Source organism: Spermophilus citellus, assembly GCF_964194105.1.
Source record: "Spermophilus citellus genome assembly, chromosome: 4".
In the NCBI taxonomy this organism is placed as follows: domain Eukaryota; kingdom Metazoa; phylum Chordata; class Mammalia; order Rodentia; family Sciuridae; genus Spermophilus; species Spermophilus citellus.
The window spans coordinates 196,260,853-196,288,459 of NC_138185.1; the positions used below are offsets into that span (position 1 = coordinate 196,260,853).

At 35.4% G+C, this 27,607-nt stretch overlaps 1 protein-coding gene and 1 pseudogene across 7 annotated transcripts in view; both read left to right on the forward strand.

Annotated features, from left to right (window-relative positions):
• Nucleotides 1–27,607, forward strand: part of PCNX1 (pecanex 1) — a 148,636-nt gene that overhangs the window by 84,512 nt on the left and 36,517 nt on the right. For all 6 annotated transcript variants that reach the window (XM_081289006.1, XM_081289008.1, XM_081289007.1 and 3 more), the window contains 11 exons: nt 125–278; nt 3,390–3,422; nt 5,080–5,251; nt 6,163–6,273; nt 7,105–7,196; nt 15,590–15,699; nt 16,106–16,211; nt 18,473–18,565; nt 22,081–22,231; nt 24,468–24,609; nt 25,346–25,523. In XM_081289006.1, coding sequence (XP_081145132.1) covers nt 125–278; nt 3,390–3,422; nt 5,080–5,251; nt 6,163–6,273; nt 7,105–7,196; nt 15,590–15,699; nt 16,106–16,211; nt 18,473–18,565; nt 22,081–22,231; nt 24,468–24,609; nt 25,346–25,523 — 1,342 coding nt within the window. The remainder of the gene's footprint in view (nt 1–124; nt 279–3,389; nt 3,423–5,079; nt 5,252–6,162; nt 6,274–7,104; nt 7,197–15,589; nt 15,700–16,105; nt 16,212–18,472; nt 18,566–22,080; nt 22,232–24,467; nt 24,610–25,345; nt 25,524–27,607) is intronic.
• On the forward strand, nt 10,603–13,699 carry LOC308647374 (TBC1 domain family member 1-like; annotated as a pseudogene). Its single transcript has one exon. The product of its transcript is annotated as a TBC1 domain family member 1-like (transcript).

Genomic DNA, 27,607 nt, shown 5'->3' on the forward strand with positions numbered 1-27,607 from the left:
TGATGCAAAACTTTATTCAAACCCAGTACCCAAAAGACATCCCAGCAAGCTTCACTTTGATGTCTTCCCTTTTTTTTTTAGTATGGTTGATGATATACTTACTTATAAATTTTTCTGTCTACAGAAATCGTGAGATCCTGGAAAATGTGTTAGCTGTCATTCTGGCTATTCTTGTGGCTTTTTTGGGATCTATTCTTCTCATACAAGGCTTCTTCAGAGACATCTGGGTCTTCCAATTCTGCCTGGTCATAGCCAGCTGTCAGTACTCTCTACTCAAGGTACCAGTTTATTTTCTTTTCTTGCTGTGGAATAATATTTGCGTTAACAAAAAACAGACAGACTTCATACCATTCACCAAATTATAGTAAGATAATTTTTAATTTATTTTCCTTGGATGTTTGCATTAAATTATGTAGAAAACAAAAGGGGAATATGGATATAAAAATAATTACACATAAATTGAGTTTCCCAAAACTATTTCTTTGTAATTAAAAAAAAATTATTTAAAAAAAAATATTTATTTTTTGGTTGTAGTTGGACACAATACCTTTATTTTGTTTATTTATTTATAAGTAGTGCTAAGGATTGAACCCAGGGCTTCGTACATGCTAGGCGAGCACTCACTCTACTGCTGAGCCACAATCCCAGCCCCCTCACCCCCCCAAAAATTCTTAAAGTAAGAATTTGCCTTTTTGAGATTTACTTTTTAACTTTTCAACATAACTTTCTCTCTCTCTCTCTCTCTCTCTCTCTCTCTCTTTTTTGGTACCAGGGATTGAACTCAGGGTTCTCAACCACTGAGTCACATCTGTAGCCCTTTTTTGTATTTTATTTAGAAACAGGGACTCACTGAATTTCTTAGCACCTTGATGTTTCTGAGGCTGGCTTTGAACTTGGGATCCTCCTGTCTCAGCCTCCCGAGCTGCTGGGATCATAGGTGTGCACCACTAAGCCCAGCTCCCATCTTTTCAGTTTTTTATTCTGTGGGTGAAATTTCTGTCATTGGTAGGTATAATAATGTGAAAGCCTAGTACATATGTTTTTGTTCTTTTGGGACATCAAAAGGTGAAGATTGTTGTCACGTTGTTATTATTTTAATAGTGGTACAAAAATACCAAGATTTTATAAGCTTGTTAATTTTAAGCTTTTAAAAAAAATGGGAGAATCACATACACCAGCTCATGTACAATCAAAAATTTCTCCTTCCATTTAAAATAGTATGGACTTTTAATATGGACTGTTTCTTTTCCTCAATTCCTTAGTATATGCCCTTTTCTTTGCATTGGTCATTTATCTTATATGTGTTCATATACAGAGCCCTCCCCCTCAACTGATAACTGTTGAGTTCTGTTTGTAGTATCAGCTGTCCTTTCTTTTTTTTTCTCTCCATTTATAACTAGACATCTGGAGTAAGCACCTAGATAATCTGCTTCATTTCTTTAAGCTCCACCCATACTTCTTTCATCATTGCAGTACTAAAACTGCAGTCTGTGTGGTTGCTAATAATTATTCCAATTATTAAATTTATGTCCTTTTCTCATCCCACTCTCTGTGGGGGCTGTATCATTTAACACCCGAGAATACTGCCTTCCATTTTCATGTCCTTTTCCCTGCTGCTCATTTCCAATGGTTCACATGTGCTCCAGTGACTCCCCTTGCCTTTGTTGGTACCTCTTTGTTCCTTCAACCACTTTAATTTAGGGGAATTCTCTTGGGTTTTATTTGACCCTCTTTGCAGTTAATAGTTTTTATTTGTGAAGTCAATTCTCTTTTATAATTTTATTTGTTGCCTCCTTATGTGAGTTACATCCAGATTGATGTCTGTACCTCTTTCACAGCTTATCTAATAGACAGTTGGACACATGTCAAAAATAGCACATTATCATCTTTTGATTAATATTTTCCTTTCTGAGTTTCTTAGCTTTTGACAGTGATATACCAACTTAGAATCTTAGAACCTCTCTGCTCCTTCCTCCTTAATCCCTGGAAAACAAGTAACTGAATCCATTTCATTAAATTTGGTTATTCTATATTAAAATCATTGGTCTTTGTTCTTTCCTTTTATTTCAGCCACCTTAATCTATCTATCTATTGCCTTAAACCATTAAATTCATTCAAATTTAAAGACTCTTGTCCTTTGCTTTCAGGTTAATCTGGTTAAATAGGCAAAAGGTAAAAGGTGACAAGAGTTTTTTTTAACTAGCTGACTAGAAGAATGACATAAGAGAAATTAGAAAGGAGGAAACAAAAGTTTTGAAAGGATAGATGTTAAAGTTGAAAGTACTGAAAGATTACTTGGTGAGAGACAGAGACGGTGGGGGTGGGGAGAGAGAGAGATCGATCCTGGAATTATAGGATGGTGATGGAATTTTTTGGTATGCCTTTGGAAATGAACTGAAATGTGGAAGAAAAGTTATATGTTTTGTTACTAAATTTTTTAAACATACTATTTTAAAAAATAATTATTTGTTTGTTTATTTATTTTCTGATGCTGAGGATCAGACCCAGTGCCTCATGCATGCTAGGCAAGCACTCTACCACTGAGGTACAATCTCAGCCCTAGCACATTTTTAACAGAAAATCTTCTAAAAAGATACAGCTGAACTTCTTTGATTATTTTAATGTGAAATGTTTCAGTTATTTTTTCATTTTATTAAATCATTTTATTTATTTATTTATTCTTTCTTTCTGGTGCTAGATATCAAACCCAGAGCCTTGACCATACTAGGCAAGCACTCTCCCACTGAGCTGCATCCCCAGTCTTGGTTATTTTAATTGTAAATGCAGATATGTAATACAGGTACTAATGAATTATCTAGTGAACTTAGAATTTGTGGATAGAACTTGAATTTCTCTAAGCCACCCCATGTTACTGTGTACTTTCTGAAGGGGAGGTACTGTCCCAGGAGAAAGAATTCTACCATAACTATGCTTATGTGTAATAATGAGCTAAACAATAAGAGAGGTCTATCAAATGTCATTTAAAAAATTACGCTAGGTCTGGGGTTGTGGCTCAGTGGCAGAGCGCTTGCCTCACACATGTGACGCACTGGATTTGATCCTTAGCACCACATAAAAATAAACAAAATAAAGATATTGTATCCATGTATAACTAAAAAAATATTTTTTTAAAAAACCTATTAAGGTAAATAGATGCAACTTGTTAATTTACCAGAATAAGTGAGAGTTGGGAAAAATGTGAGATGTTTTTAATATCCCTGTAACACCAGTATCTGGAGCTGATGTTTCATCTTTGGAACAGAATTAATGGAGGTCATCTCTTTATTGTAGAATGTTTACTTGAAATCACTTCAGGCATTTGGAAGGTTGCTTGTATAATCACCAGGACTGTAGTAGTAGTGTAATCTGTCTTTCTGTTTCATTTCCAGAGTGTTCAACCAGATTCTTCTTCGCCCAGGCATGTAAGTCACTCTTAAAATGGCTGTAATTCATTGTTCCTTAATAGTTATCAAAACCCCTTCCCCTTTTTTTCCTTTTGGCATGTGTTGAATTGAATTAAGATTTATATTACTATTTTCTCATCTTAAGATTTGACAGATTATAGGTAATTTATTAACATGAAATAAAATGACATTGTACTGGTGGACTCTAAACCTTGGTTAAAACAAGCATAGCAATTCAATTTTGATAAAAGCCTCTTTCTGTAAGAGGTTATCAGTTAGACATGATTCATATAAACTCATGATTATTTGCATTTAATAAATGTTGAATAATAGTGAATTAATACTGAAAAATAGATATTTGAAGTGGGAAAAACTATGTTATTTTGCTTTGATAATCACTAGGAATTGCAATAAAGAAGTGCAATACATTAGTTTGGTGTTAATACTTTTGGACTACATAATGAGAAGAAAACCTTATTACTTCTGTGACTTTATACGAAAATGTAATCTGCTTGGCACTGTTTTTATGACATGTGATCCTGTTTTAGATCTAACTTGAGCATTTATTTAGTGGTAAGACCAAAAGACATCCTCTTTAATGTAATTCAGGAATAAGTTCCAACAACAGATTATGGTGGTGCTTTCTTTCATGAATGTGATTGTTTTAAATCCTTGCTCACTAGATGCTAGTAACCGCCACCCCTCTCCCCACCGTCCCCCCTCCCCACCACCCAGTTGTGATAATAAAAATGTATCCAGATTGGCAAATATCTTCTGGAAAGCAAAATCTTCTCCCACTTCCTTCAGAACTACTCCTCTACTGTAATATCACTGTTTTTCTCTTGTGGTTCATAAGTATCTTATTGGGAGACACACTGAGACTATGTATCTGTTCTACTCATTTGTTTCACTTAGTATTACTGATGTTTCTTGCCTGACTCAGTTATTATTTGATGACTGGCAAATAGTGATTTTCTAATTCTATCATTCCTTCTACATTTATTAGTTTACTCTTTATTGAAACAAATAGCTCTTCATTCTGTCATTATGTATGTATTAGTGTGGGTTCATGGATTATTTTTGTTTAGTGGATTATAATGTCACTTTAATACTTATTTTGATGCTCAAACTGTTCCTGATTCAGCCACTGGGAGCCCATCAAGCTGCCTTTTGTGTCCTTTTGACATATCCCTGTCATTCTTTAAATGTTTCCCTCCTTTTTCTAACAACAGTTTTTTTCTAGATTGATCATATACTTTTCCTACCCTAACTCAAAACCAGTCTTTTCTTTATGAAGCTTTGATTCTTTTTCATGAAAAATGGTGTTTGTAAACTAAAGTCTAGATGCTACTTATCTCTCCTAGATTGTCATTGCTTCTGGATCCTCTCAGTGGATAAAGATATGAAATACGTGTGTGCGTATACACATATCTATTTATGTGCATATTAAAATAATTAGTTCATTTTGATATTTCTACTTTGAATCCAGCATCACAGGGTTTATTCTATTCTTCCTCCTTTCTGAATCTGTTATTCCTTTGTTTGATCATCAGAAACCTGGCTTTCATGTAGAAATATTTTGAATCCTTAGAATATAAGCAATCAATGATCTCAGTAACTAGTGTTAACTCTTAAAATTAACTAGACTGACTTTTTAAAAATATGTCATTTGCAGGGTCATAATCGTATCATTGCTTACAGTAGACCAGTTTACTTCTGTTTATGTTGTGGTCTAATTTGGTTCTTGGATTATGGTAGCAGAAACCTTACTACAACCAAGTTCAAATTATATGGAATAACATTCACCAATCCACTGGTGTTTGTATCAGCCAGGGATTTAGTTATAGGTAAGTCAGCTTTAAAGTATGTCTCATCTTAACATTATTTTATTTGTTTTCAAACAGTTCACTGATAAATAAATCAATTATATAGGTCAAATAGCTTTAATAAACTTATTTTGCTGTTTATTATAATCATCTCTGAGGACAAAAAACTGTGTAACTATTATGAGTAAGGAAACTTCTTGAACAGAACACAAGGGAAAGTTGTGGGTTTTAAAAAATTCTGTATTTTAGGTTCTTATTATGTGAAAATGGTTGAAATAATTTATTGGTTCTTTTAAATTATACATGACATTAAGATTCATTTTGACATAATTATAAAAGCATGGAATATAACTTGCTCTAATTCAGTCCCCAGTACTTCCCCTTTTCTCTTCCCACCTTCCCCCCTGTTCCCTTCCTTTTACTCCACTGATCATTCAATGCTATTTATGTTTTTTTTTTAATTGTTGTGAACATACATGATGGTGAGATTCACTGTGGTATATTCATAAATGTATATAGGAAAATTAGGTCAAATTCATTCTACTGTTCTTCCTTCCCCCATTCCCTCAATATCAGTTGAAGTAATTTTAAAAGATATTGCTTATAGGTGAAAGATTTTATTTAATACTCAGTTATGTAGAGATAAATAAATTTAAATATCTTTTTTAAAAAATATTTGTTTTAGTTGTATGTGGACATAATACCTTTATTTTATTTATGTATATGTGGTGCTGAGGATTGAACCCAGGGCCTCTCACGCACTAGGCGAATGCTCTACACTGAGCCACAACCTCAGCCCTAAATGATATCTTTTAAAAAAAATTGCTAGTAGTTTATGTTAATGTCGTATTTCTTTGCATTGCTTGTGGTCTTTAAGTGAACAAAAGGATGAATACACTATATTTTTAATATACTATTCTTTCTTTCCATAGTGTTTATACTCTGTTTCCCAATAGTGTTTTTCATTGGCCTCTTGCCTCAGGTGAATACATTTGTAATGTACCTTTGTGAACAATTGGATATTCATATTTTTGGTGGTAATGGTGAGTACTCTTTATAAAAATTGTAGATTACAGTATTTAAGCATAGCTTAATAAATAGGGGACAGTTACAGCCTTTAGAATTGTTATTGGTGTTAAATTTATTTAAATACTATGATACGGACTTAGTATATAGGTGGTTTATAAAAGGAGTTTTGTCATGGTTTACAAACTTGCAGCAAGGTATTAGACTTTAATATCTCATAAAGAAAGTTTTTCTGTAAATTTTCTTTTATGATCACAATATAAGAGTACAGTAAAAAAATATATCTATATATTTTTAAAATAAATCCTAGCTATCTTAATCATTCATTCTTCCTTATTACTAGTAATTCCATTGGATCTATTTGTTGTTATTGTTAGTAGTCAGATCTACACTTTTTGTGTGAGAATTAATCAATACACAGGAATATAGATTTACTTCTGTGGGTACCGAGTTCTTTTTACATAGACTGATATCATTCAGTGATTAATTCATACATCTCCAGTTTGTTTTCAGGCTTCTGCATAACTTATGTTCCAAACTTTCTGGATCTAAGCTACATTCTTGAAGTATAATATAGATTTAACTTTTTCTACTCTGCTTAATTGTTCATTACTCCTGAGATAAATATACTTTACCTTGCATTAGAGATTGAGAATAGCAAATCTTTGTCAGGTCAAAATATTTTGAAAGAACAGAATGAAGTAACAATTTTTAAAAGTCAAATGAGTAGATAATAATATACTAGTATTATAGGACATTTTAATAGTTTAAATGCTTTTTGGTGACTTTTAAAGTTTTTTCCATAGATGTTTATAAAGTATTGATTTCTTTTTTTCTTTACTCTCTAGCTACTACAAGCCTGCTTGCAGCACTTTACAGTTTTATCTGTAGCATTGTGGCAGTAGCCTTATTGTATGGATTATGTTACGGAGCTTTAAAGGTGAGCAATAAATTATAGTTTATGTGGTTTTGAGGATCGAACCCAGTGCCTCATGCATGCTAGGCGAGCACTCTACCTCTGAGCTACAACCCCAGCCCAAGGTTACATTTCTTTATAAAGATTGTTTTAAATTGACTAAAAATGTTTTTCCCCCTGGTGCCACTTTATCATTAATTTCCATTGTGTTCATGTGCTAAACGTTATTCTTTTTTTTTTTTAATTTTTTGTTTGTTCTTTTTAGATATACATGACAGGACAGTGTATTTTGACATCTTATATACACATAGAGTATAACTTATTCTAATTAGGATCTCATTCTTGTGGTTGTACATGATGTGGAGTTTCACTGGTGTTATATTCGTATGTGAATATAGGAAAGTTATGTCCAATTCATTCTGTTGCCTTTCCTAGCACTATCCCTACCCCTTTCCCTTCATTCCCCTTTGTCTAATCCACTGAACTTCTATTCTTCCCCTCCCAACTTGTTCTGCGTTAATATCCCCATATCAGAGAGAACATTCAACCTTTGGTTTTGGGGGATTGGCTTATTTCACGTTATTCTTATTTTCATTTACTTTGAATTTGAAAGAAATTTTAAAAGAATTATTAAAAGAATTAAAAGAATTTTTTATTAAAAGAATTTTTTTTCTGTATTAACCATGGGTTAGTATTAGAAATGGATTATCAAAAACCAGGCTCATCTGGGATGGGGTGAGCATGGTAATCACAGAATATGCTATATGTTTAGTTAAGAAGTTATATAACTACTATTTTTTATATTAAGGTTTCTTTAAAGTTGTAAGAATAAGTTCAAGGACTACAATTTAAGGTACATGCTAGTAAAAATTAATATGCTAGAATTTAATGCCATTTTAGGGTAAGCATCTGAATGAGCCTCTGAGCTCTCTTTAAAAATACTGTCACCAAGGGCTGGAGATGTAGCTCAATGGTAGAGTACTTGCTGAGTATACACGAAACCTTGAGTTTGATGCCTAGTACCACATGCTCTAAAGTCACCAAATTGTCTTGTTTTAACTAATACACAATTTTGTTTATTTTCAGTATTTTTATTGGTACATTATAGTTTTACGTAATGGGGTTTATTGTTGCATGTTTGTGCATGCACACAATATAACAAAATAATTTAGTCACTATTATTCCCTGGTATTTTCCCTCCCCGTTTTCTCCTCCCTTCCCCTTTCCTCTATTGATCTCCCTTTGAAGATCAAAACCATCTTTCTTTTCCTATTTCCTCTCTAACTTCCATTTAAGAGAACAAACTTATGAATCTGTGTCACCAAATTGTAAGCATGAAAATCTTAAGGTTTTTTTTATATTTATTTTTTAGTTGTAGTTGGACACAATACCTGTTTGTTTACTTATTTTTATGTGGTGCTGAGAATCGAACCCAGGGCCTTGCGAGTGCTATACCGCTGTAACGGTATAACGTTATAACGCTGAGCCACAACCCTAGCCACCCCCCCCCCCTTTTTAAATAGAGATTTACAGTCCCTTACATATAATCTCTGAGATTTGTTTGTTTTTTGTGGTTAATGCAAGGCAATTAGAGAATGGTTAGGGTTGAAATAATTATGAAGAATGACTCACAGCATTTTTCTTTGCTTCATTTATTCTGTAGTGTTTATGGGTCACTTACTGTGTGTCAAGAACAATGCAAAAAGCCATTTCCTGCTGGTTTTGTGGGGGGTTTTTTGCTTGTTAGTTTGTTTGTTTTTGGTCTTCTTTTGGTAGTGCTGAGGATCAAATGCACAGCACATACATTTTAGGCAAGCAAGTGTTCTACCACTGAGCCACATCCCCAGGTCCATTTCTCACTTCCAAGGAATTTATAGGTTAGTTGGGATTACTAAGTCAAGAAACATATTCAGTGTAGGGTAACAGAGGCTATGAAAACAGAATGCTGTGGTTATATAAATTGACATTAAAAGGGAATAAAGACCATTTTCTAGGAGGATGATTTTAACCAAATTTTGAAGGACAAGTAAGAATTAGCTAGTTGAAACAGAGAATACAGAGCCATGAATTTGAGAAAAAAGTGTTTTAAAGGAAAACAGCAACTAATTTTGGAGTTGCTAGAATTTGGGTACATGAGGAAAGATGGTCTTCATTAAGGCTAAAAAGGTAATCAAGGACTAAATTATGAAATACCCTGTATTCTGAATGTGTGGTCTAAAGATGGGAGATTATCAGTGTATTTGAGGTAGGACAGGAAATGATTAGAGTTGCATTTTACAAAGATTACTCTTTCTCATACATCTGTTTACTTTATTATTCTACAGATTCTCTTTCCTGCATACATCTTGTTTTCTCCTTATACATCTTGTTTTCTCCTTTGCTTTCTGATGTATTAATCTTTCATTCTTGAACTCATGCAAATTTGCATGTTTTTTAACTTTCTTCTCAGCACATTCAAATGTGTCAGAAGTTCAGTTTATGGTTCCACCACTTCACTGGACAGTTGAAACACTGAATGCCTTAACTTCCTTATCCATAAATTGGGAGTAATAGTGTGTATTTCCAAAGATTACTGTTAAAATTATTCAGAAAATATTTACAAATACCTAGGAATGGGGCTGTACATATACTATTTAATATGATGATTGTAAGATTTTGATTTAGCCATTACCAAAATGTCTATGTTGTGATTAGAATAATTTCCAAAAGTATTCGGGCATGGGGAGGCAAATTGAGTAAAAAACTACCGTACTCCTATCATTTTCCATCCTGAAATTCCCTGAGAAAGATAAAAGATTAGAATGTTATCCATCACATAGAACATATTTGTGAACTATTCCTGTTACCAGGGTTGTCCACTCTATGCCATATATCATGCTAGTAGTATCCAGAGATAACTTCAGTGCCACAGGGCTAACATGACACCTGCCTGTGTTTGGTTGTCCTTGAAAGCTTATCCTTTCTATTATTTCCTTGTGGGAATATACATTCATTCTATCAGGTAATAGTTATTGAATGTTGCTCAGTGCTCTGGAAGTTATAATAGTATGGTATATATTACATGAGTAAAATGGTTGTACTGTGTAAGTAGCATGTAAGACACCAAGATATTCTTTGGCCTAATGTGTTCTATCATGTGATACCTGGTCCTCCTGCTCCATTGTTATATATAATGAATTTACCAAGTTATTTTATTCTTCAAAAAAAGAACACATAATTTACTATACATGCTATTTAAAATATTAAACAATGGTAGTAGCAAGCATCAAAAGCAAAATTTTCCCAGTAAATGAATAGAGCTTTAATAACAAAAGAAATCTGGCTCATATCTGGCAGTGAGAGTGGGGAGGAGCCCTCGCCCTTTCTGCAGCCTCTGAGGTACGCCCTGAGCCCGCTCACAGCGCCAGGCCAGCAGCAGCGGGAGTGAACCAGAGCCGCCCAACCCGCAGTGTCACTGTTGTTCAGCTGGGTGGCCAAGGTGCCCAAAAGCATCAGTTCCATCCCCATCCACCAGGCTAGGAAGATCGCCCGCCAGGAGGAACTGCACTGCCTCTGGGAGTTTGACAACACATTTGCCAAGAAGTTCATGGTGCTCTTTTGTGATAGCTCACAAGAAGGCCCCGCCAGCGCTGATTTGATGAGTGCATTGAGAAGTTAAACCACGTCAGCTGCAGCCAGCTGGCTGATTGGAACCGGGCACCAGAACCCCGCAGGCCCATGCGCAAGTCCTTCTCCCAGCCCGGCCTGTGTTCACTGGCCTCAGGAAGGAGTTTCAGGATGCTGGCCTCCGAGGCAGCAGTTTCTTCAGTTCTTTTGAAGAAAATGACATTGAGAACCACCTAATTAGTGGATACAATATTGTGCAGCCAACAAATATTGAGGGAAATTGAACTATGCTCTTCATGATTGGCCAGTCTGAAGTTTACTTCCTCAGTCCTGACAACAAAAAAAATAGCACTGGAAAAAAAATTTAAGGAGATATCCTTTTGCTCTCAGGGCATTAGACATGTGGACCACTTTGGGTTTGTCTGCTGGGAGTCTTTGGGAGGTGGTGGCTTCCATTTTGTCTGTTATGTGTTCCAGTGTACAAATAAAGCTCTGGTTGATGAAATCATGATGACCCTGCAACAGGCTTTCACGGTGGCTGCAGTGCAGCAGACTGCAAAAGCTCCAGCCCAGCTGTGTGAGGGCTGCCCCTTGCAGGCCCTGTATAAGCTCTGTGAGAGGATAGAGGGAATGAATTCTTCCAAATCCAAACTAGAACTCCAAAAACACCTGACAACATTAACTAATCAGGAACAGGCAACTATTTTTGAGGAGGTTCAGAAATTGAGACCAAGGAGTGAGCAGCAAGAAAATGAATCGATCATTTCTTTTCTGAGATACTTGTATGAAGAGAAGCAGAAAGAACACATCCACGTCAGGGAGATGAAGCAGGCATCACAGATTGCAGCAGAAAATATTGGAAGTGAATTGCCAGCCAGTGCCACTCCATTTAGGCTAGATATGCTGAAAAATAAAGCAAAGAGATCTTTAACAGAGTCTTTAGAAAGTATTTTGTCTCAGGGTAATAAGACCAAAGGCCTGCAGGAACACTCTACCAGCATGGATCTGGACACCTCTATGTCTAGCACATTAAGTAACATCAGCAAAGAGCCGTCAGTGGGTGACAAGGAGGCCTTGCCCATCTCAGAGTTCTTTCAAGCTCCTCGGCTCTTTGGATGACCTGTCCAGTGATTTAGAGGGCCATTTTGCAGAAAAGCCTGCTTCGATTTCCCCCCAGCAGACCTTCAGGAGGCGAGCAAACACCCTGAGTCATTTCCCGGTGGGATGCCCAGAACTTCCAGAGCCCACTCAGGGGTCTCCAGGTGTCTTTCAGAGAAAACTTATGAGGTATCACTCAGTGAGCACAGAGATGCCTCACGAATGAAAGGACCTTGAATCCAAAGCAAACCACATTGGTGACTCTGGTGGGAACCCAGTGAAGACCCAGCGGCACTCAAGGAGGCAGCAGATATTCCTGCATGTGGCCACCCCACAGAAGGCATGCATCTCCCCTGGCAGATATGAGGATTATTCAGAGCTGGGAGAGGTCTCCTTTAGAACCAGTATGTAAAGATGGACCCTTTGGCCCTGTACCAGAGGAAAAGAAGAGGACATCACGGGAGCTTCATGAGCTGTGGAAAAGGCTATTCTGTGACAGATACTGCTCCTCAGAATGGAGAAGGAAAATCGGAAGCTACAAGCCTCTGAGAATTACTTGCTGAACAAATGCCTGAAGCTCGATTATGAAGAAATCATTCCTTGTCTTAAAGAAATAACTACAGTATGGGAAAAGATGCTTAGCACTCCAAGAAGATCAAAAATTAAGTTTGATATGGAAAAAATGCACTCGGCGGTTGGACAAGGTGTGCCTTGTCATCATTGGGGTGAAATCTGGAAATTTCTAGCAAAGCAGTTCCACCTTAAACATCCGTTTCCCAGTAAACAGCAGCCAAAGGATGTGCCCTACAAAGAGCTCCTAAAGCAGCTAACCTCCCAGCAGCACGCCATTCTTATTGATCTCGGGCAAACCTTTCCAACACATCTGTACTTCTCTGCCCAGCTCGGAGCAGGGCAACTGTCACTTTACAACATTTTGAAGGCCTACTCACTTCTAGACCAGGAAGTAGGTCTAGCCTCAACTAGACCTCAGCTTTGTGGCAGACATTTTGCTGCTTCATATGAGTGAGGAAGAGGCGTTTAAAATGCTCAAGTTTTTGATGTTTGACATGGGACTGCGGAAGCAACATCTGCCAGACATGATAATTTTACAGATCCAGATGTACCAGCTCTCGTGGCTTCTCCATGACTACCACAGAGATCTCTATGATCACCTAGAGGAGCACAAGATCGGCCCTAGTCTCTATGCTGCACCCTGGTTCCTCACCGTGTTCGCTTCTCAGTTCCCACTGGGCTTTGTATCCAGATTCTTTGATATGATCTTTCTTCAAGGGTCAGAGGTCATATTTAAAGTGGCTCTAAGTCTTTTGGGAAGCCATAAGCCCTTGATTCTGCCGCACGAAAACTTAGAAACCATAGTGGACTTTATCAAAAACACACTACCTAACTTGGGGTTGGTACAAATGGAGAAGACCATCAAACAGGTGTTTAAGATAGACATCGATAAGCAGTTATAGGCTTATGAAGTTGAGTACCATGTACTTCAAGAAGAACTTATTGATTCCTCTTCTCTCAGTGACAACCAAAGAATGGATAAATTAGAGAAAACCAACAGCAGCTTACGCAAACAGAACTTTGACCTCCTTGAGCAATTGCAGGTGGCAAATGGTAGGATCCAGAGCTTTGAAGCCACAGTAGAGAAGCTCCTGATTAGTGAGAGCAAGCTGAAGCAGGCCATGTTGGCTCTGGAGCTGGAGAGGTCCTCCCTGCTTCAGATGGTGGAGGAGCCGCAGAGGCAGCCTACAGAGCCAGGCACTAGGGAGCCAGAGCCAGATTGCACCCAGCCTGAGGCCTCGGGGGACTAATGGTTCTGGAGAAATTGTACACTATTTCAATACTGTCCAGGCCTTAACTAGGAGAGAGAGAAGATGCTGGAGGGAGAAAACAAAGCGTGAAGCAAACTTCTCAGGGATCAAACTGGCTTGCCAACATGCAGATTCTTTTCAGTTCAAACTTGCAATTCAGAGGGCCCATGTCACAGTTTTTTTTATTGTTTCAGGTTGTGATTCGTCCCTTCTCCAGCTTGATTATTGTATTCAGTAACTTTAGATGGCATGGACGGGAATAAATGGACCTTTTCTTTTCCTGGTTATTTCCTCTTTGAGTAGCACTGTGTTGTAAAGAGCATTTGTAATACTGGGTTCCAGAAGCAGGAGTGGCTCAAAGATGATCGCTCAGGCAAAGTGTGGGTCTGTCATTCAAGAGAGGGTTTGCGTGACCACACCCTCTGTCACCAGTGAGGTACAGTTGGCCCTGTCTATTCTTATTATGAAAACCTAAGATGACCCTGGGGAAGGTCTGAAATTGATTTATTTAAATTGGACATCTTGATCACTTTTAAGTAAACCTGGCTACTATCCTTGGTATTTAAAAGGAAGTTTGTCTTTTTAAAATAGTTGAGTATTTCCATACAAATTTGCTGGTCTTTTAAGTGTAGTTGATCAAAGTCATGGTAGATAATATTTTAAGGGAAATCACCAGAGTTTAGACTCCAACTGTGTGGCTGGCATGTAGCCTGCAGTTGGGCAGCCTGAGGTGTTTGCTTCTTCATGGAGGTTGCATTTCATACTATGGAGTCATGTATTTATCCTTTCCTATTGTATGATGTACTGCAGCCACATGTTCTTTTGAGTCAACGTCTTTTTGAACTCTTTTGAGTTCTTTTCACCCCTTGGATATCTAGTTCCTTGTAGAAGGAGCAGGGCACATTGAGATTTTTAGGAATGTCCAAGATTATAGGACTTTTAAAAAGAGATCAGTCTGAACTTGCAATCAGATATATAGCAGCTGACAGTTTTCCAGAGGTAGAACATGTGTTTTGAACAGAATTCACAACCCAGCAGCAACTCCCTCCCCAGGATGATGAGGACTTATGTCTTCTAGCAAAATGCTGTTCATAGTTGCCCTGATTTCAGCTGGTCACTGTGTAAGGCCCCTTCCCTGTGATCTCAGAATGGGTTATTTTCTTAAAAAGAATTAGAGAAGAACTGTGCAGGCACAGCTTACTTCCTGACAGCAGATTCATTTCTGGTCTTACTTATGTTTCTTGGGAGTTTCTTTTGACTCTTGTGGTGGTAGGGTCTCTTTTAAGTCCTGAATGAAAGCAGGGATTGCTATAGTTGGAGTCATTTGAATCTCCTGACCATTTCAAAGGGAGACCAAAATGCTGTCCCCTGTGCCTGAATGGTTGGTTGGCATTTGAGAGTCCTTCCTGTTCCTCTGGGTCAGAGAATAGTGGTTGTCATGTTCCTTTGAGTCATGGTTTACCAAGATGACACACTAAAGTCTAGAAGCTGCTATCCCACTGGTTCCACTGGATAGTTTGGAGGAATGAGAGCTTCTTTCCATGTCATATTTTACTATTTGAATGTTTCATAATGTTGAATTTTGGACATCTTACTACCCTTATTAAAAAATATTGATGCTGCATTAAGTAAGAAATAAGAAAGCAGTAAAACAATAAATAATCTAAAAAAAATAAGTCTGGAACTTTATTACTGAGAGAAATCTAGCAGCTAGGTTCTAGCTCATGAGAAAGTAACAAATCTAAATTTATTTGGAATAAAATGCAACTAATAATATGACCAAAACATTTTTAAAATTTAAATTCATTGATTCTTTCCAAAATACTGACATAAAAAGATTCTATTATAAACTAGAAGTTTATTGTTCTGTTACATTTTTTTTCTCAACAGGATTCATGGGATGGCCAACATATTCCAGTACTTTTCTCCATTTTTTGTGGCTTATTAGTGGCTGTATCCTATCATCTCAGCCGACAAAGCAGTGATCCATCTGTACTTTTGTAAGTGAAATCAATTGTTATTGTTAGAGAAACTTAATTAAGTTAACATTTCTTTTAAAGAACTCCCAAGACCTCTTTTCCCAATGCCTTTCCAAAGTGCTGGTGGCCTAGTCTATCTATAATCCCTATTCAAAATGTATTAACATTGGGTCAATTCTAATTCAATCTTTGCTGAAAATGTTAGGTTTTTTTCCCTCCCAAGTATTAAAACTGTGTTTCAGTAAAAAGATTTTTCTGTATTGCTGTTTATGATACCTTTGACTTTTTAGGATTTTCTGTTTCCTTTTGATTAAATATACTTGGGTCACTTGGTTTTCTGTCATAAACTATCATTCGCATTACTTTTTTTCAGGTTATATATGTATTTTCTATTAATTATTTTCTCTTGATTTTTAAAAATGTAAAGCTCTTTGGTACAATCCAAGATTTTTCCAAAAACAGAAGAAAAAAATCCGGAAGACCCTCTGTCTGAAGTAAAAGACCCATTGCCTGAAAAACTTAGGAATTCTGTTGTAAGTTTCAGTTGTTTAACTATAAGTCTTAAATGTTAGACAGTTGATTTTATTGTATAATGAATACTTTTGAAAGTCTTTAGTAATTAGAAGAAAATATATAGTCCCATTGAGTGGGGTTAGTTGTACATTGTTGATTACCTTTACTCCAATTTTTAACATGCAAGTTGAACATCCTTAATTCAAAAAACCCAAAATGCTCTAAAATTCAAAACTTTTGAGTGTCAGCATTATGCCACAGTGAAAAATACCAATCCTGACCACAAGGGATCAGTCAAAGTTAAAATGTAGGTAAACTAAAAATAGTATTTAAAATTACCTTCAGGCCATCCTGCATATGAAACATAGATGAATTTTGGATCCCATCCTTAAGATATCTCATTAGGTAAATGCAAATATTCCAAAATAAGAAAAAATCCAAAATCCAAAACACTTCTGAACCTACGCATTTTGTCTAGGGGATACCCAACCTTCATAAGAAATGTTCATTCCTCAAACTTCGTTTCTATGTAGAATAATATGGCATTTATTCATTTATTCATTTCCAGGTAAGGGAAAATGAAGTAATTTTATTGGTCATAGAGTTTTTTTTCATCCTGTTTACACTAGACTAGACTAGACTCTGAAAGATGAATAAAATACTCCTTCTTTGCCCTTACTCATTGTCAAATGCAATCCAAAAATATTACATGGAAAATTCCAGAAATAAATAATAGATAACTTTTAAATTGCATGCCATTCTGATTTGCATGATGAAATCTTGCACCGTCTCAGTTGAGACATGAACCTCCCTCTGTCTAGTATGTCTATGCATATCTGCTACCTGCCTGTTAGTCACTTAGTAGCCATCATGGTTAGCAATATAGTATATAGGGTTAGATATTGCCTGTGATTTCAGGTATCTAGATAAGGGGGAAGTACTGTGTTAATGTAAATTAGATTCATTGTGTTTTTATTATTGATTAAAAACTATGGACAGGCATATATCTCTAATACCAGTGGCTTAGGCAGGAGGACAAGTTCAAGGCCAGCCCAGACAAATTAACCCCTGTCTTAAAATTAAATTTTAAAAAAGAAATAGGAATGTGGCTCAGTGGTAAAGCATCTCTGGGTTCAATCTCCAGTACCACACACAAAAAAATAACTATGTCCTTGTAAGTGTCTTACTAGTCCTCTAGGACGTTTTATTTGCCAAGGGCAATTTGAAAAGTTTGTGCATTTTCCATGTTAAAGGAGAGAACAATAGCCAAATCTATCTTAATATACTTAAGTAAATTCAGTAATTCTCTTATGTTTCTAATTTAGTAAATTACAATATTGTTTATTTTCTTTGATTAATTATTTAAAGATGAATTCTATAGATTCATATCTGTTTTATGGAACAGAACAGTATTCTCCAGTTTTTAGATTATTTCCATTGTGAAAGACAAAATTTACATAAGTATCAAATAGGACATACTTTTAACTATTAGTGGATATGAACTAGAGAAAACTTTAGAAATTCAAAACTACCTCAAGATATAATTGAAACAGTTTTTTTTTTCTGACTTTAGTTTCCATGTTAGCAAAGGATATTTCATGTTAAGCATAAGAGGAGGTTCTGAATCTAGTTTAATATCAGAAATATCAAGAGGTTTCTGGGTTTTTCTACATGTGCAGCATTACTAATCTTGAAAATGCAAAATGTTCCTAAATTGATGCTTAAAATGTTTCAGATTTTGGAGCATTTTGAACTTTGGCCTTTTGTTTTAAGGATTCTCAATTGGTATAAAGTCTAGGTAAATATTCTTAAATGTGAAAGATTCCAAATTTTGAAATGGTCACACGCATTTCAGTTAAGGGGTAGGGTACTCAACCTGTGTAACCTCTAAGGACATATGCATGTGGTTTTAACATTTCAAAAGACCAATGAAAATGTAACTTACTAAAGGAAGATAACCTAAAAATGATATGATAACTTAAGTATCTAATTTCTTTTCTTCTATGTAAAACTCTTGACCAGTAGTGGGGAAAATATCTTCATTCTAAAAGACTATTGCAATATGTTTATAGCATGCAAACTGGTTGTTTAATTTCCTTGACACTATAGATAAGGAAAGAAATTGAGGAAGAAAATAAGATTTACTATAATAATCATTATATTTAAGAAATATGTAGAAGTGTTAAAGAGTATCAGTGAAAAATTATTTCTCAAACGTTGCCAGTTGGGAATAAAAGACAGATTTCTGAATCTGTTATTATTTCTTTTTCTTGTTCCACAGAGTGAGCGTTTACAGTCTGACTTAGTGGTATGCGTTGTAATTGGTGTGCTGTATTTTGCTATTCATGTAAGCACAGTGTTCACAGTATTACAGGTAAAGGAATCATTTTATTCTTTCAGTTGGGGGAAAATAACCTTTGAATTCATTTCTGATTTTGATTATAATGTTTGTCAATAGCACTGAAATATATGAATTTTCATTTGGTTTTAACATATATTTATTTTCTCATGCCTTTTCTGGGTCATGAATCTGAGAGTGGCTTTAAGTAATCCCCAACTTAGGATCTTTTATGATATTGCAATCTTCTGAGGTTTGTTATTTATAGGATTCAGTTCCTTTCCAGGTAGTTCTCCCCATAGCAGGCCTGAGTGTCCTCATGAAATGGGAACTGGTTTCCCCTGATCCTAGAAAAAGAAAGTCCAAGACAGAAGCTGTGCTTTTATAACCTGATATTGGAAATGACACATTGGTACTTGTGCCATATTCTATTGGTCACATAGACAAACCCTGGTATAATGTGGGAAGGAAATACCCACCAGGGAGCCAGGATCATGGGGACCGTTTTGGAGGCTGACTACCACAGTCCACTCTCTAGCATCCATGACTTGCATCCCTCCCATATGCAAGATGCCCTTATTATCTTCTAAAAAACCCCAAAGTCGGGGGTGGGGTTATGGCTCAGCAATAGAGCGCTTGCCTCACACGTGCAAGGCCCTGGGTTCGATCCTCAGCACCACATAAAAATAAATAAATAAAATAAAGTTTAAAAAAAAAAACCTGAAGTTTTATTTCTAGATAGCTGGAAAGCCTAGAACCTTATTATCTAATCAGGCTCAGATATGGAAGAGACTCCTCAAGAGTTCCTTAAGGATAGTTCCTTCTACCCGTGGGCCACGTCATTACCATAGTTACTATAGATCCATATTTCCTTCTACCTGAAAGATTTACTAGAACATTTCTTATAGTATGAATCTGTAAATTCTTTCAGCCTTTGTATTTCTGAGAAAGTCCTTATCTTACCATTGGTTTTGAAAGATACTTTACTATGTGTAAAATTCTAAGAAGGCAGGTTTTTTTCTTTCAGTATTTAAAGATGTTGTTCCATTGCTTCTGGCTTCAATTGCTTCTGATTTGAAAGCTGCTGTTACCTTTATTTAATTTTTTTTGGTAATAGGATTGAACCCAGAGGTGCTTTACCACTAAATCATATCTCCATCCCTTTTATTTTTATTTTGAGACAGGGTCTTACTAAGTTGCTTAGGGCCTTGCTTAGTTGCTGAGGCTGGCCTCAAACCTGTGATTCTCCTATCTCAGCCTCCAGAGTCCTTGGGATTATAATAGTCTTGTGCCACTATCCTCACAAGTTATCCTTATCTTTATTTCTCTGTAGATGACCTTTTTCCTTCCTCTATTTCTTGTAAGATTTTCTTTTATCATTAGTTTTGAGTCATTGGATTATGGTGTGCCTTCATGTAGATTTCCTCATGTTTTTGTGTTTGGGGTTTAAACTTTTCATTAAATTTGGAAAATTTTAGCCTTCATTATTTCAGATGTTTTTGCCGTTCTTTCACCTCCTGCCTTTCCCAGCTTGCCGCTTCCTCCACCCTGTCCTCACACTGCTTCGTGAACTCCAAATATGTACAGCTTTGCCTTCCGAGAATATTTCAGTTATCAGATGCTCTGTTCATTTTCATCCTTTTTTTTTCCCCTGTGTTTAATTTTAAATGGTGTCATTGATAGGTCTTTAAATTCACTAATCTTTTTTTCTGTATATGTGTAATCTGTCATTAATCCCATTTTTTAAATCTCAGAATTATAATTTTTTATAATTTATCATTTTTAATCTCTAGAAGTTTATTTAGGTCATTTAAAAAAATATGTCTCCCTGGGCTGGGGTTGTAGCTTAGTAGTAGAGCACTTGCCTAGCATGTGTGAGGCAGTAGGTTCGATTCTTAGCACTACATAAAAATAAATTTAAAGAAAGGTATTGTGTACATCTAAAAAAATTTTAAAAATAAAATACCAAAGCTTTTCTATGTCAAATAAAAATCAGAAATGTCCACCTTCCTTACTTGACTTTTTGAACATAAAATATTCTGTTACAACTCTTAATGTCCTTGTCTACTAATTCTAACATCTATATCACAGTTTAGTTCTTATTAACTGATTTTCTTACCCTCTCTAGGGGTCATAGTTTTCTGAGTCTGTGCACACTCAGTAATTTTTGATTGAATGTCATATTATAAATATTACATTTAGGTGTCAGATAATTTTGTATTTCCAGAAATATTCTTGAACTTTTTTCTGGAATACTGTTAAGCACTTTTTAATAGTCTGAACCTTTCAGGCCTTAATTTTAATGTTTCTGAGTTAGGACTAGGGCCTCATGTGTACCAGAGCTGGTATTCCCCACTACTGAGGAGAATATCCTTTTGAGGTCTCTTCTCGGTGCTCTGTGAATCTTTAGCTCTTTCAGTCTGGCTTGTGAGAGCAGGTACTCTCCTGCCCTATCTGAGTGCTAGGTAATATCTCCACTCCCTTTGTGAGCTTCTTTTCCTGCCCTTGTGTAGTTTCCTCACTTGCATGCAGTGGTATTTTCCTGAATATTCCAAGGGAACCCTCTGCAGATCTCCAGAGTTCTCCCTCTGGGTGGCTTTCTCTTTTATACACTGTCTCTTCTGGTGAAGTCTAGCCACCTGATCTTTCTAAACTTTAGAGTTCCACATCCTTATCTCACAGTGTGCTTGGCTTTGCTTGGGTTCCCCTCCCTGTGGGACAACCTGGAGACCCAGGGCAGGAAGCTGGAGCAGTCATGCTCACCTCCTTTATTCCCTTCCTTCAGGGTTCAGGCTTATTTCCTGTGTCTCATCTGTCACAGACCATTGGGTCATATGTTTTATTCAGTTCTGATAGTTTAATATGATTGTTTAATATAGAAGCAAAGACATAATTATTTAATTTTATTTAATATTTCAAACATTATAATCAAACTATTAGTCTGTGACCACTTCCAAACAAGTACGGTTCAGTGGGTCATCAAGGTGCAAATGGAGGCTCCTTTACATCCAAGTGGTTCCAGAATGTCTAAATGTGACTTACATAGAATATTTGAAGAGAGAATACTCGATTCCCTCTTTTGTACATAGAATTCAAATAATATACAGTGTGAAGGAACAAATAAAGTGGAATACTTTTCTTTTTTCTGCTCTGCTCTCAGACTCAGTTTTACTCGGTTTATATCCTTTATCTCTGCTAGTTAAAACAACTTGATTACATTGCTCTGAAATTGTATATAACATTTTTGGGAGCAGGAAGCAGTACAACTCCAATCACACTCAGTAGTGTGAGATACCAAAGGAAGTAGTTTACACGTTTAAAATACCTGTAACATAAGAACAGTCATTATCTTTCATGGCTTGATTTTAATGAGCTTTATGTTTCATGCTACATAACTTAGAAATGTAACTATGATAAATGTTTAGTTCTTAGGTTCTAAAACTGACTTTGCTGTTCTCTATTATCAAATGGAAAATTGCACCCCCAGTTGAGAGGTTCCAAAGTGAGTCTTAAAGTCACTCCTAATTTTCTCAACTCTTTTTCTTTTAAAGCCTGCTCTCAAGTTTGTGTTATATGCATTGGTTGGCTTTGTGGGTTTCGTAACCCACTATGTGCTGCCTCAAGTTAGGAAACAGCTACCATGGCATTGTTTCTCTCATCCTCTGCTGAAGACCGAAGAGTACAATCAGTATGAAGTTCGAAGTAAGTATTTCCTTAACACCTTTTTTTTTATTAATACTAAGGTTGTATTCTTTTTACTAGGCTGATAGATGACTAAGTATGTATCATTGGAAAACAGCTTGGCTATGCTTCTTGTCCTTAAATTTGAACCTATTAATGAATTAGATCTTTTTCAGGATGATGGTTTTCTTTTTGTTTGTTTGTTTTTGTTTTGTTTTGTTTTTTTTTTTTTTTTGGTAGTGGGGAATTGAAAAGGTCTTTGTTGTTATTTCTGCCAGAGACACTAGGTCCTACCAGAGTTTAAAAAACCAAACAAACAAACATTTTTTAATTGCTGTTTTTAGTTCAGATTTGGGATAAACTATAAAATGACTCAAAAAGAGATATAAGGCCTGTTTGGCAAGCTGTTGCTTCATTTTTCTTTCCTTTGTAAATATTCACTTTTTTTTCATTGGCCCCATGACCAGTGTTATGCTATACTTCCTCATTTTAGAGAAATAAATGTTCATCTCTAAGTCATTTATTATTGTACCAGTGATGAAATAAACCAAAATTTTCTTCACAGACTTTTCTTTCAATTATGAAATTGCTATAAAAGGAGAAATAAACCTCTCCGTCATTTGAAGATGCATTAACATTTTTAGAAAATTCTGAAGCCTTTGAAAACTTTCTGTAAAAAACTTGACTTTAGGGTTGGGGTTGTGGCTCAGTGGTAGAGCCTCACACACTTCATGTGTGAGGCCCTGGGTTTGATCCTCAGCGCCACATAAAAATAAATAAATCAAATAAAGGTATTGTGTCCATCTACAACTAAAAGGAAAAAAATAAAACTTGACTTTATATTCTCAAAGCAAATTTCCTGGGCCTTTTAGTGAAATTGATTGAAGCATGATGCCACTTTAACCTTCATCACCAGTTGGGTCTGCAGGCGATAATACAACACTAATATGTAGATTGCATTAGCAGCACTGTGAGGACCTTTTACAAAATATGTGCTCTTTAAATAAGGGAAAACAATATGAAATTATGAGAATCAGTACTCACCCGTTCCCTGCATCATGGAAGTAACTCAGAATGAGATTTTTTTTAAATTAGCATTGCTTTTATACATAAATGACAGCAAATATATCTAATTTGTTTTAAAAAAGCACTTTTAATTAAATGCTTAATTGACCATATTGTTTATTTCTAACTTAAAAGTCTGAATTTTTTATAAATTTTGCATCAACCTGATATTTTTGAATTTTTGAAAGTGCAAAATAGTAGTGAAATCATTTTTTTCTCCTACTGATTTTAGCAATTGAAAGAAAAATTATATTCATTAGAGAACTTATTAAAAGCCTGGAAATTGAGGCTGGGGCTCTGGCTCAGAGGTAGAGTGCTTGCCTACCATGCGTGAGGCACTGGGTTCGATCCTCAGCACCACATAAGTATAAAATAAAGATATTGTGTCCATGTATAACTAAAAAATAAATATAAAAAAAAGAAGCCTGGAAATATTGCTCTCAGGTAGCTGAAGAACCATGTATTAAATCTGTGATGTTATTCAAGATAGTTTATTGGAAATGAATGTGACTCTTATGAAGTATATGAATTCAAATAATAAATTCTCATAGGTTCTGAGATATTATAATTATATATATGTGTATATGTCTATATCTTAATATTTTAAAAATAAATAATAGATATTTATTTGGGGACTTGGGGCAGCCTAATAGCATTCAGTAACCTTTTCTCTTTGAGATGTAGCAAAAAGTGAGAAAAAGTTAGTTAAAAACAGGTTTTAAGAATTAAAATTTAAGCCAGGCACAATGTAATCCCAGCAACTCAGGAGGCTAAGGCAGGAGGATCATTAGTTCAAAAGCCAGCCTCAGCAATAGTGAGGCGCTGAGCAATTTGATGAGTCCCTGTCTCCAAATAAAAATCAGAAATGGGCTGAGTATGTGGCTTAGTGGTTGAGTGCCCCTGAGTTCAATTCCTGGTACCAAAAAAAAAAAAAAAAAGAGAGAGAGAAAGAAAGAAAAAAAGAATTAAAGTTTAAAATGAAATTCATTTAAATATGTCATTTCCAAATAGCACGTTGGTAAGTATTTCACAATTAATCAGAGTTGATAATGGTTAAAATACTAGATTTTTACATTTTTATTTTAAGTGTAGAGCTAATTTGATTTGTGAGAGTTTCCTTTCTTGTCACATTGCCAGACTACTTTATACATTGGATGATACATGATCTTCTTGACTTACATTGCCTTGTTAGATGCAGCTACTATGATGTGGTTTGAAAAACTTCATGTGTGGCTTCTTTTTGTTGAGAAGAATATTATCTATCCACTGATTGTTCTCAATGAACTTAGTAGTAGTGCAGAGACAATTGCCAGTCCAAAGAAACTGGATACAGAGTAAGTACAATAATCTTCTAGTCTAAGTCTGACTCTTGGGGACTGTTTCTAACAACAGTATTACAATACAGTGTGTTTGGTTGTTGATCAAGGTCCAGATATCCATCGAGTGTCTCTGTGATAATTGGCATTGTAAGGTGAAAAATTCAGGTGAAATTTTGTCTTTCACTTCCCTTTTTGAAACATCTATTGTTGTTCTTAGCAAATTCACTGCTACAAACATCTCATTGTCAACTGATATTTTATGAGAGGACATTTATTAAGGTTAATTTTTAATGTTAGATGACAGGTCTGGGGGATGGCCGGTTTTGTGTACTGTGTAAGTTGTACCATATAGATGGTCAGTTGCCTTTTTGGTTATCCCATGGCCTGTTTCCTACTGTAGATACATGTTTTGGAGTAAGTATTATGTTTTTCATGTGCTAAATGTAATTGACATTACAGTGATAGAAATACTGTGAAATTAGAGAACCAGATGACAGAATTACAATACTACCCATTTTTTAAAAATGTTCTTAGACTCATAGAGGATTAGAATTATAATACTGTTGAAAGAGAATATCATACTAATTGGATCCTTTCAAGATGTGATTTGCATTGTATATAAATAATTTTTGCAAGTTTAAATTTGATCTCTATATTGTAAGCCTAGTAAATTGGTCATTTTTCTAAAATTAGCGAATGCTCCAGTGTGATCAGCCATGAGTTGATGGGTTGTGCCTTTTTTATGTTACAGATTAGGTGCTTTAATGATCACCATTGCTGGCTTGAAGTTGCTGCGATCCTCTTTTAGCAGCCCTACGTATCAGTATGTCACAGTCATCTTTACTGTGCTCTTTTTCAAATTTGACTATGAAGCTTTTTCAGAGACCATGCTATTGGATCTCTTCTTCATGTCCATACTGTTCAGCAAGGTAATTTATCACTGAAAGGAATGTCTCTGCCTGCAAAAACTATCCCTCTAAGTAATACACGACTTTGTGAAGATTATGCATATATTTCACTGATTTGTTGTCTTTCAATTAATATCTCTTGTCAGTTTACTTAGAGCATATTAGAATCCCTAAGCAATGCTATCATAGTGATTCATAAAAGGTATATTTCTTGCTATAATTAGGAAGATAAAATTAAGTTATATAGAGAAACATTATGTAGGATCTTCCAAAGCAGAGTGTGGTTTTGAATAATTTTAGAAAGATAAGTGGTAATAGTTGAATTTGGGTGACTGGATAGATAGAGGGAATAAATTCTAGTGAAGAATAACCTGCTAACTGAATGAAGACAGTAAGGCCATATGGGAGCAACCAGAAATTAACTTGACAGAATACTCTGAAATTTACAGAATGCTTCTAAAATTCATTATTTTCCTTCAGATAAGTGTTCTTATGCCCTTTATAAATGAGATGACAAAATCCAGATCTTCTGCCTCTTAAAGCAAGGATGTTTCTACTGAAACATACTACCTTTCTCAAATAGGTTGTATAGTCAGATTGTTTGTAAATTAAATAGTAATTAGATTTTATGGTAACACTGACCACATACAAAGGACTTTGACATATATTATCCCATTTGATAGGTAACAGAGAGCTGAAGCAAATGAACAGCTACAAAATACAGTGAAAGTCCAATTTTAGGCAAGTTAGCCTGGTCAGCCACATTTGGGATGAAATGGGAAAGAGAACCTGAAGGTATGGAGAACAGTTTAAGAGTGTGACAGTGATTCAGATGTGACGGAGGTCTGACCTAGGATGGAACAGTGAAAATGGAAAGCAATTAATTCAAACAAGGTTTTAGTGGTAGTCATTTTCAATATTATGATAAATACCTTTTAAACTATTTCAGTAATACATTTGTTTAATCACTAATTTATATGCATTTTAATCATTTATTTCCTCTTGTCAGCATGACTATTAACCAAAAGACAAAACCAAAAAGTGAATCAGAGAATTGTTTGTATAAAGAAGCATGTGGTTTCTCACAAACTGTAATACTTTGATTGAAAATTGTGTTGTGTCTTATACTGGTTGGAAATAAGTGAAAGCTGAAGTAAAACATAACCTAAGCAATATATGAACTACAGCTGGTATACTTAACTCTACATTAGTTTGGATTTTCTTAATCCTTTCATTTGATCCTACATTTGAAAATCCGTTCATTTTCAAATATTCTGGGGGGGAAACGTACCTTTTCTCAGAAGTGTTCTAGATACATAGGCTATTAATTATTGAAAAAAAGCAGAGAAAGCTCTGCTCTTAAGGAGTTTGCCTTTTGTATGTCACTAGAAAGAACAGTGATAATAAGCAAGTAATATTTAAGAGATCTCTTTAGATATATTTTTATTCTAAGATATCATCAATTTAATAAACCTTTTAATTAAATGTAGACAAAAATGTTATTATCCACCCACTACACACCTATTTGAATACAGTCTTCTTCACATTTAGTTTTCCCAAGTTACTCCTTTTAAGTAGTTCTAAAGACATCATGATAATATACATGTTTCTTCTACTTCATGTGATCCTTTTCACATTAGTACTAGGATTATTAGCATGATTTTGACTCATGGCTAAAAATACTGGGATTCATCTGCATTTCTGATGGGGTTGAAATTGTGATTTTTTTTCAGTTGATTGATTTTTCAGTGTTGGGAATTGAACCCAGGGCCTCACACATGCAAGCGAAGCCCTCTACCATTGTGCTATATCCCCCAGCCCTGATTTTTTTTAAAATTGGAAGTCAAAACAAGTCATTTGTAAATCAACTTAAGTACTTTAATAAGAGATGATATGTTTGTGTCTAATCATGTCACCAAATTAGTCAAAATTTTTGCTTTTTAAGATTCTTGTGATCTGTTTCAAGAGTTAGGTTTTGTATTGCCTGATGTGCAGAGACTGACTTGGACAAACACAGTATCCCTGTTTCAGGATTGAAGATTGTTCAACAACAATAACAGATTCAAAGTTAAATGACTAAAATGTGTATTATGTTTCCATTGACA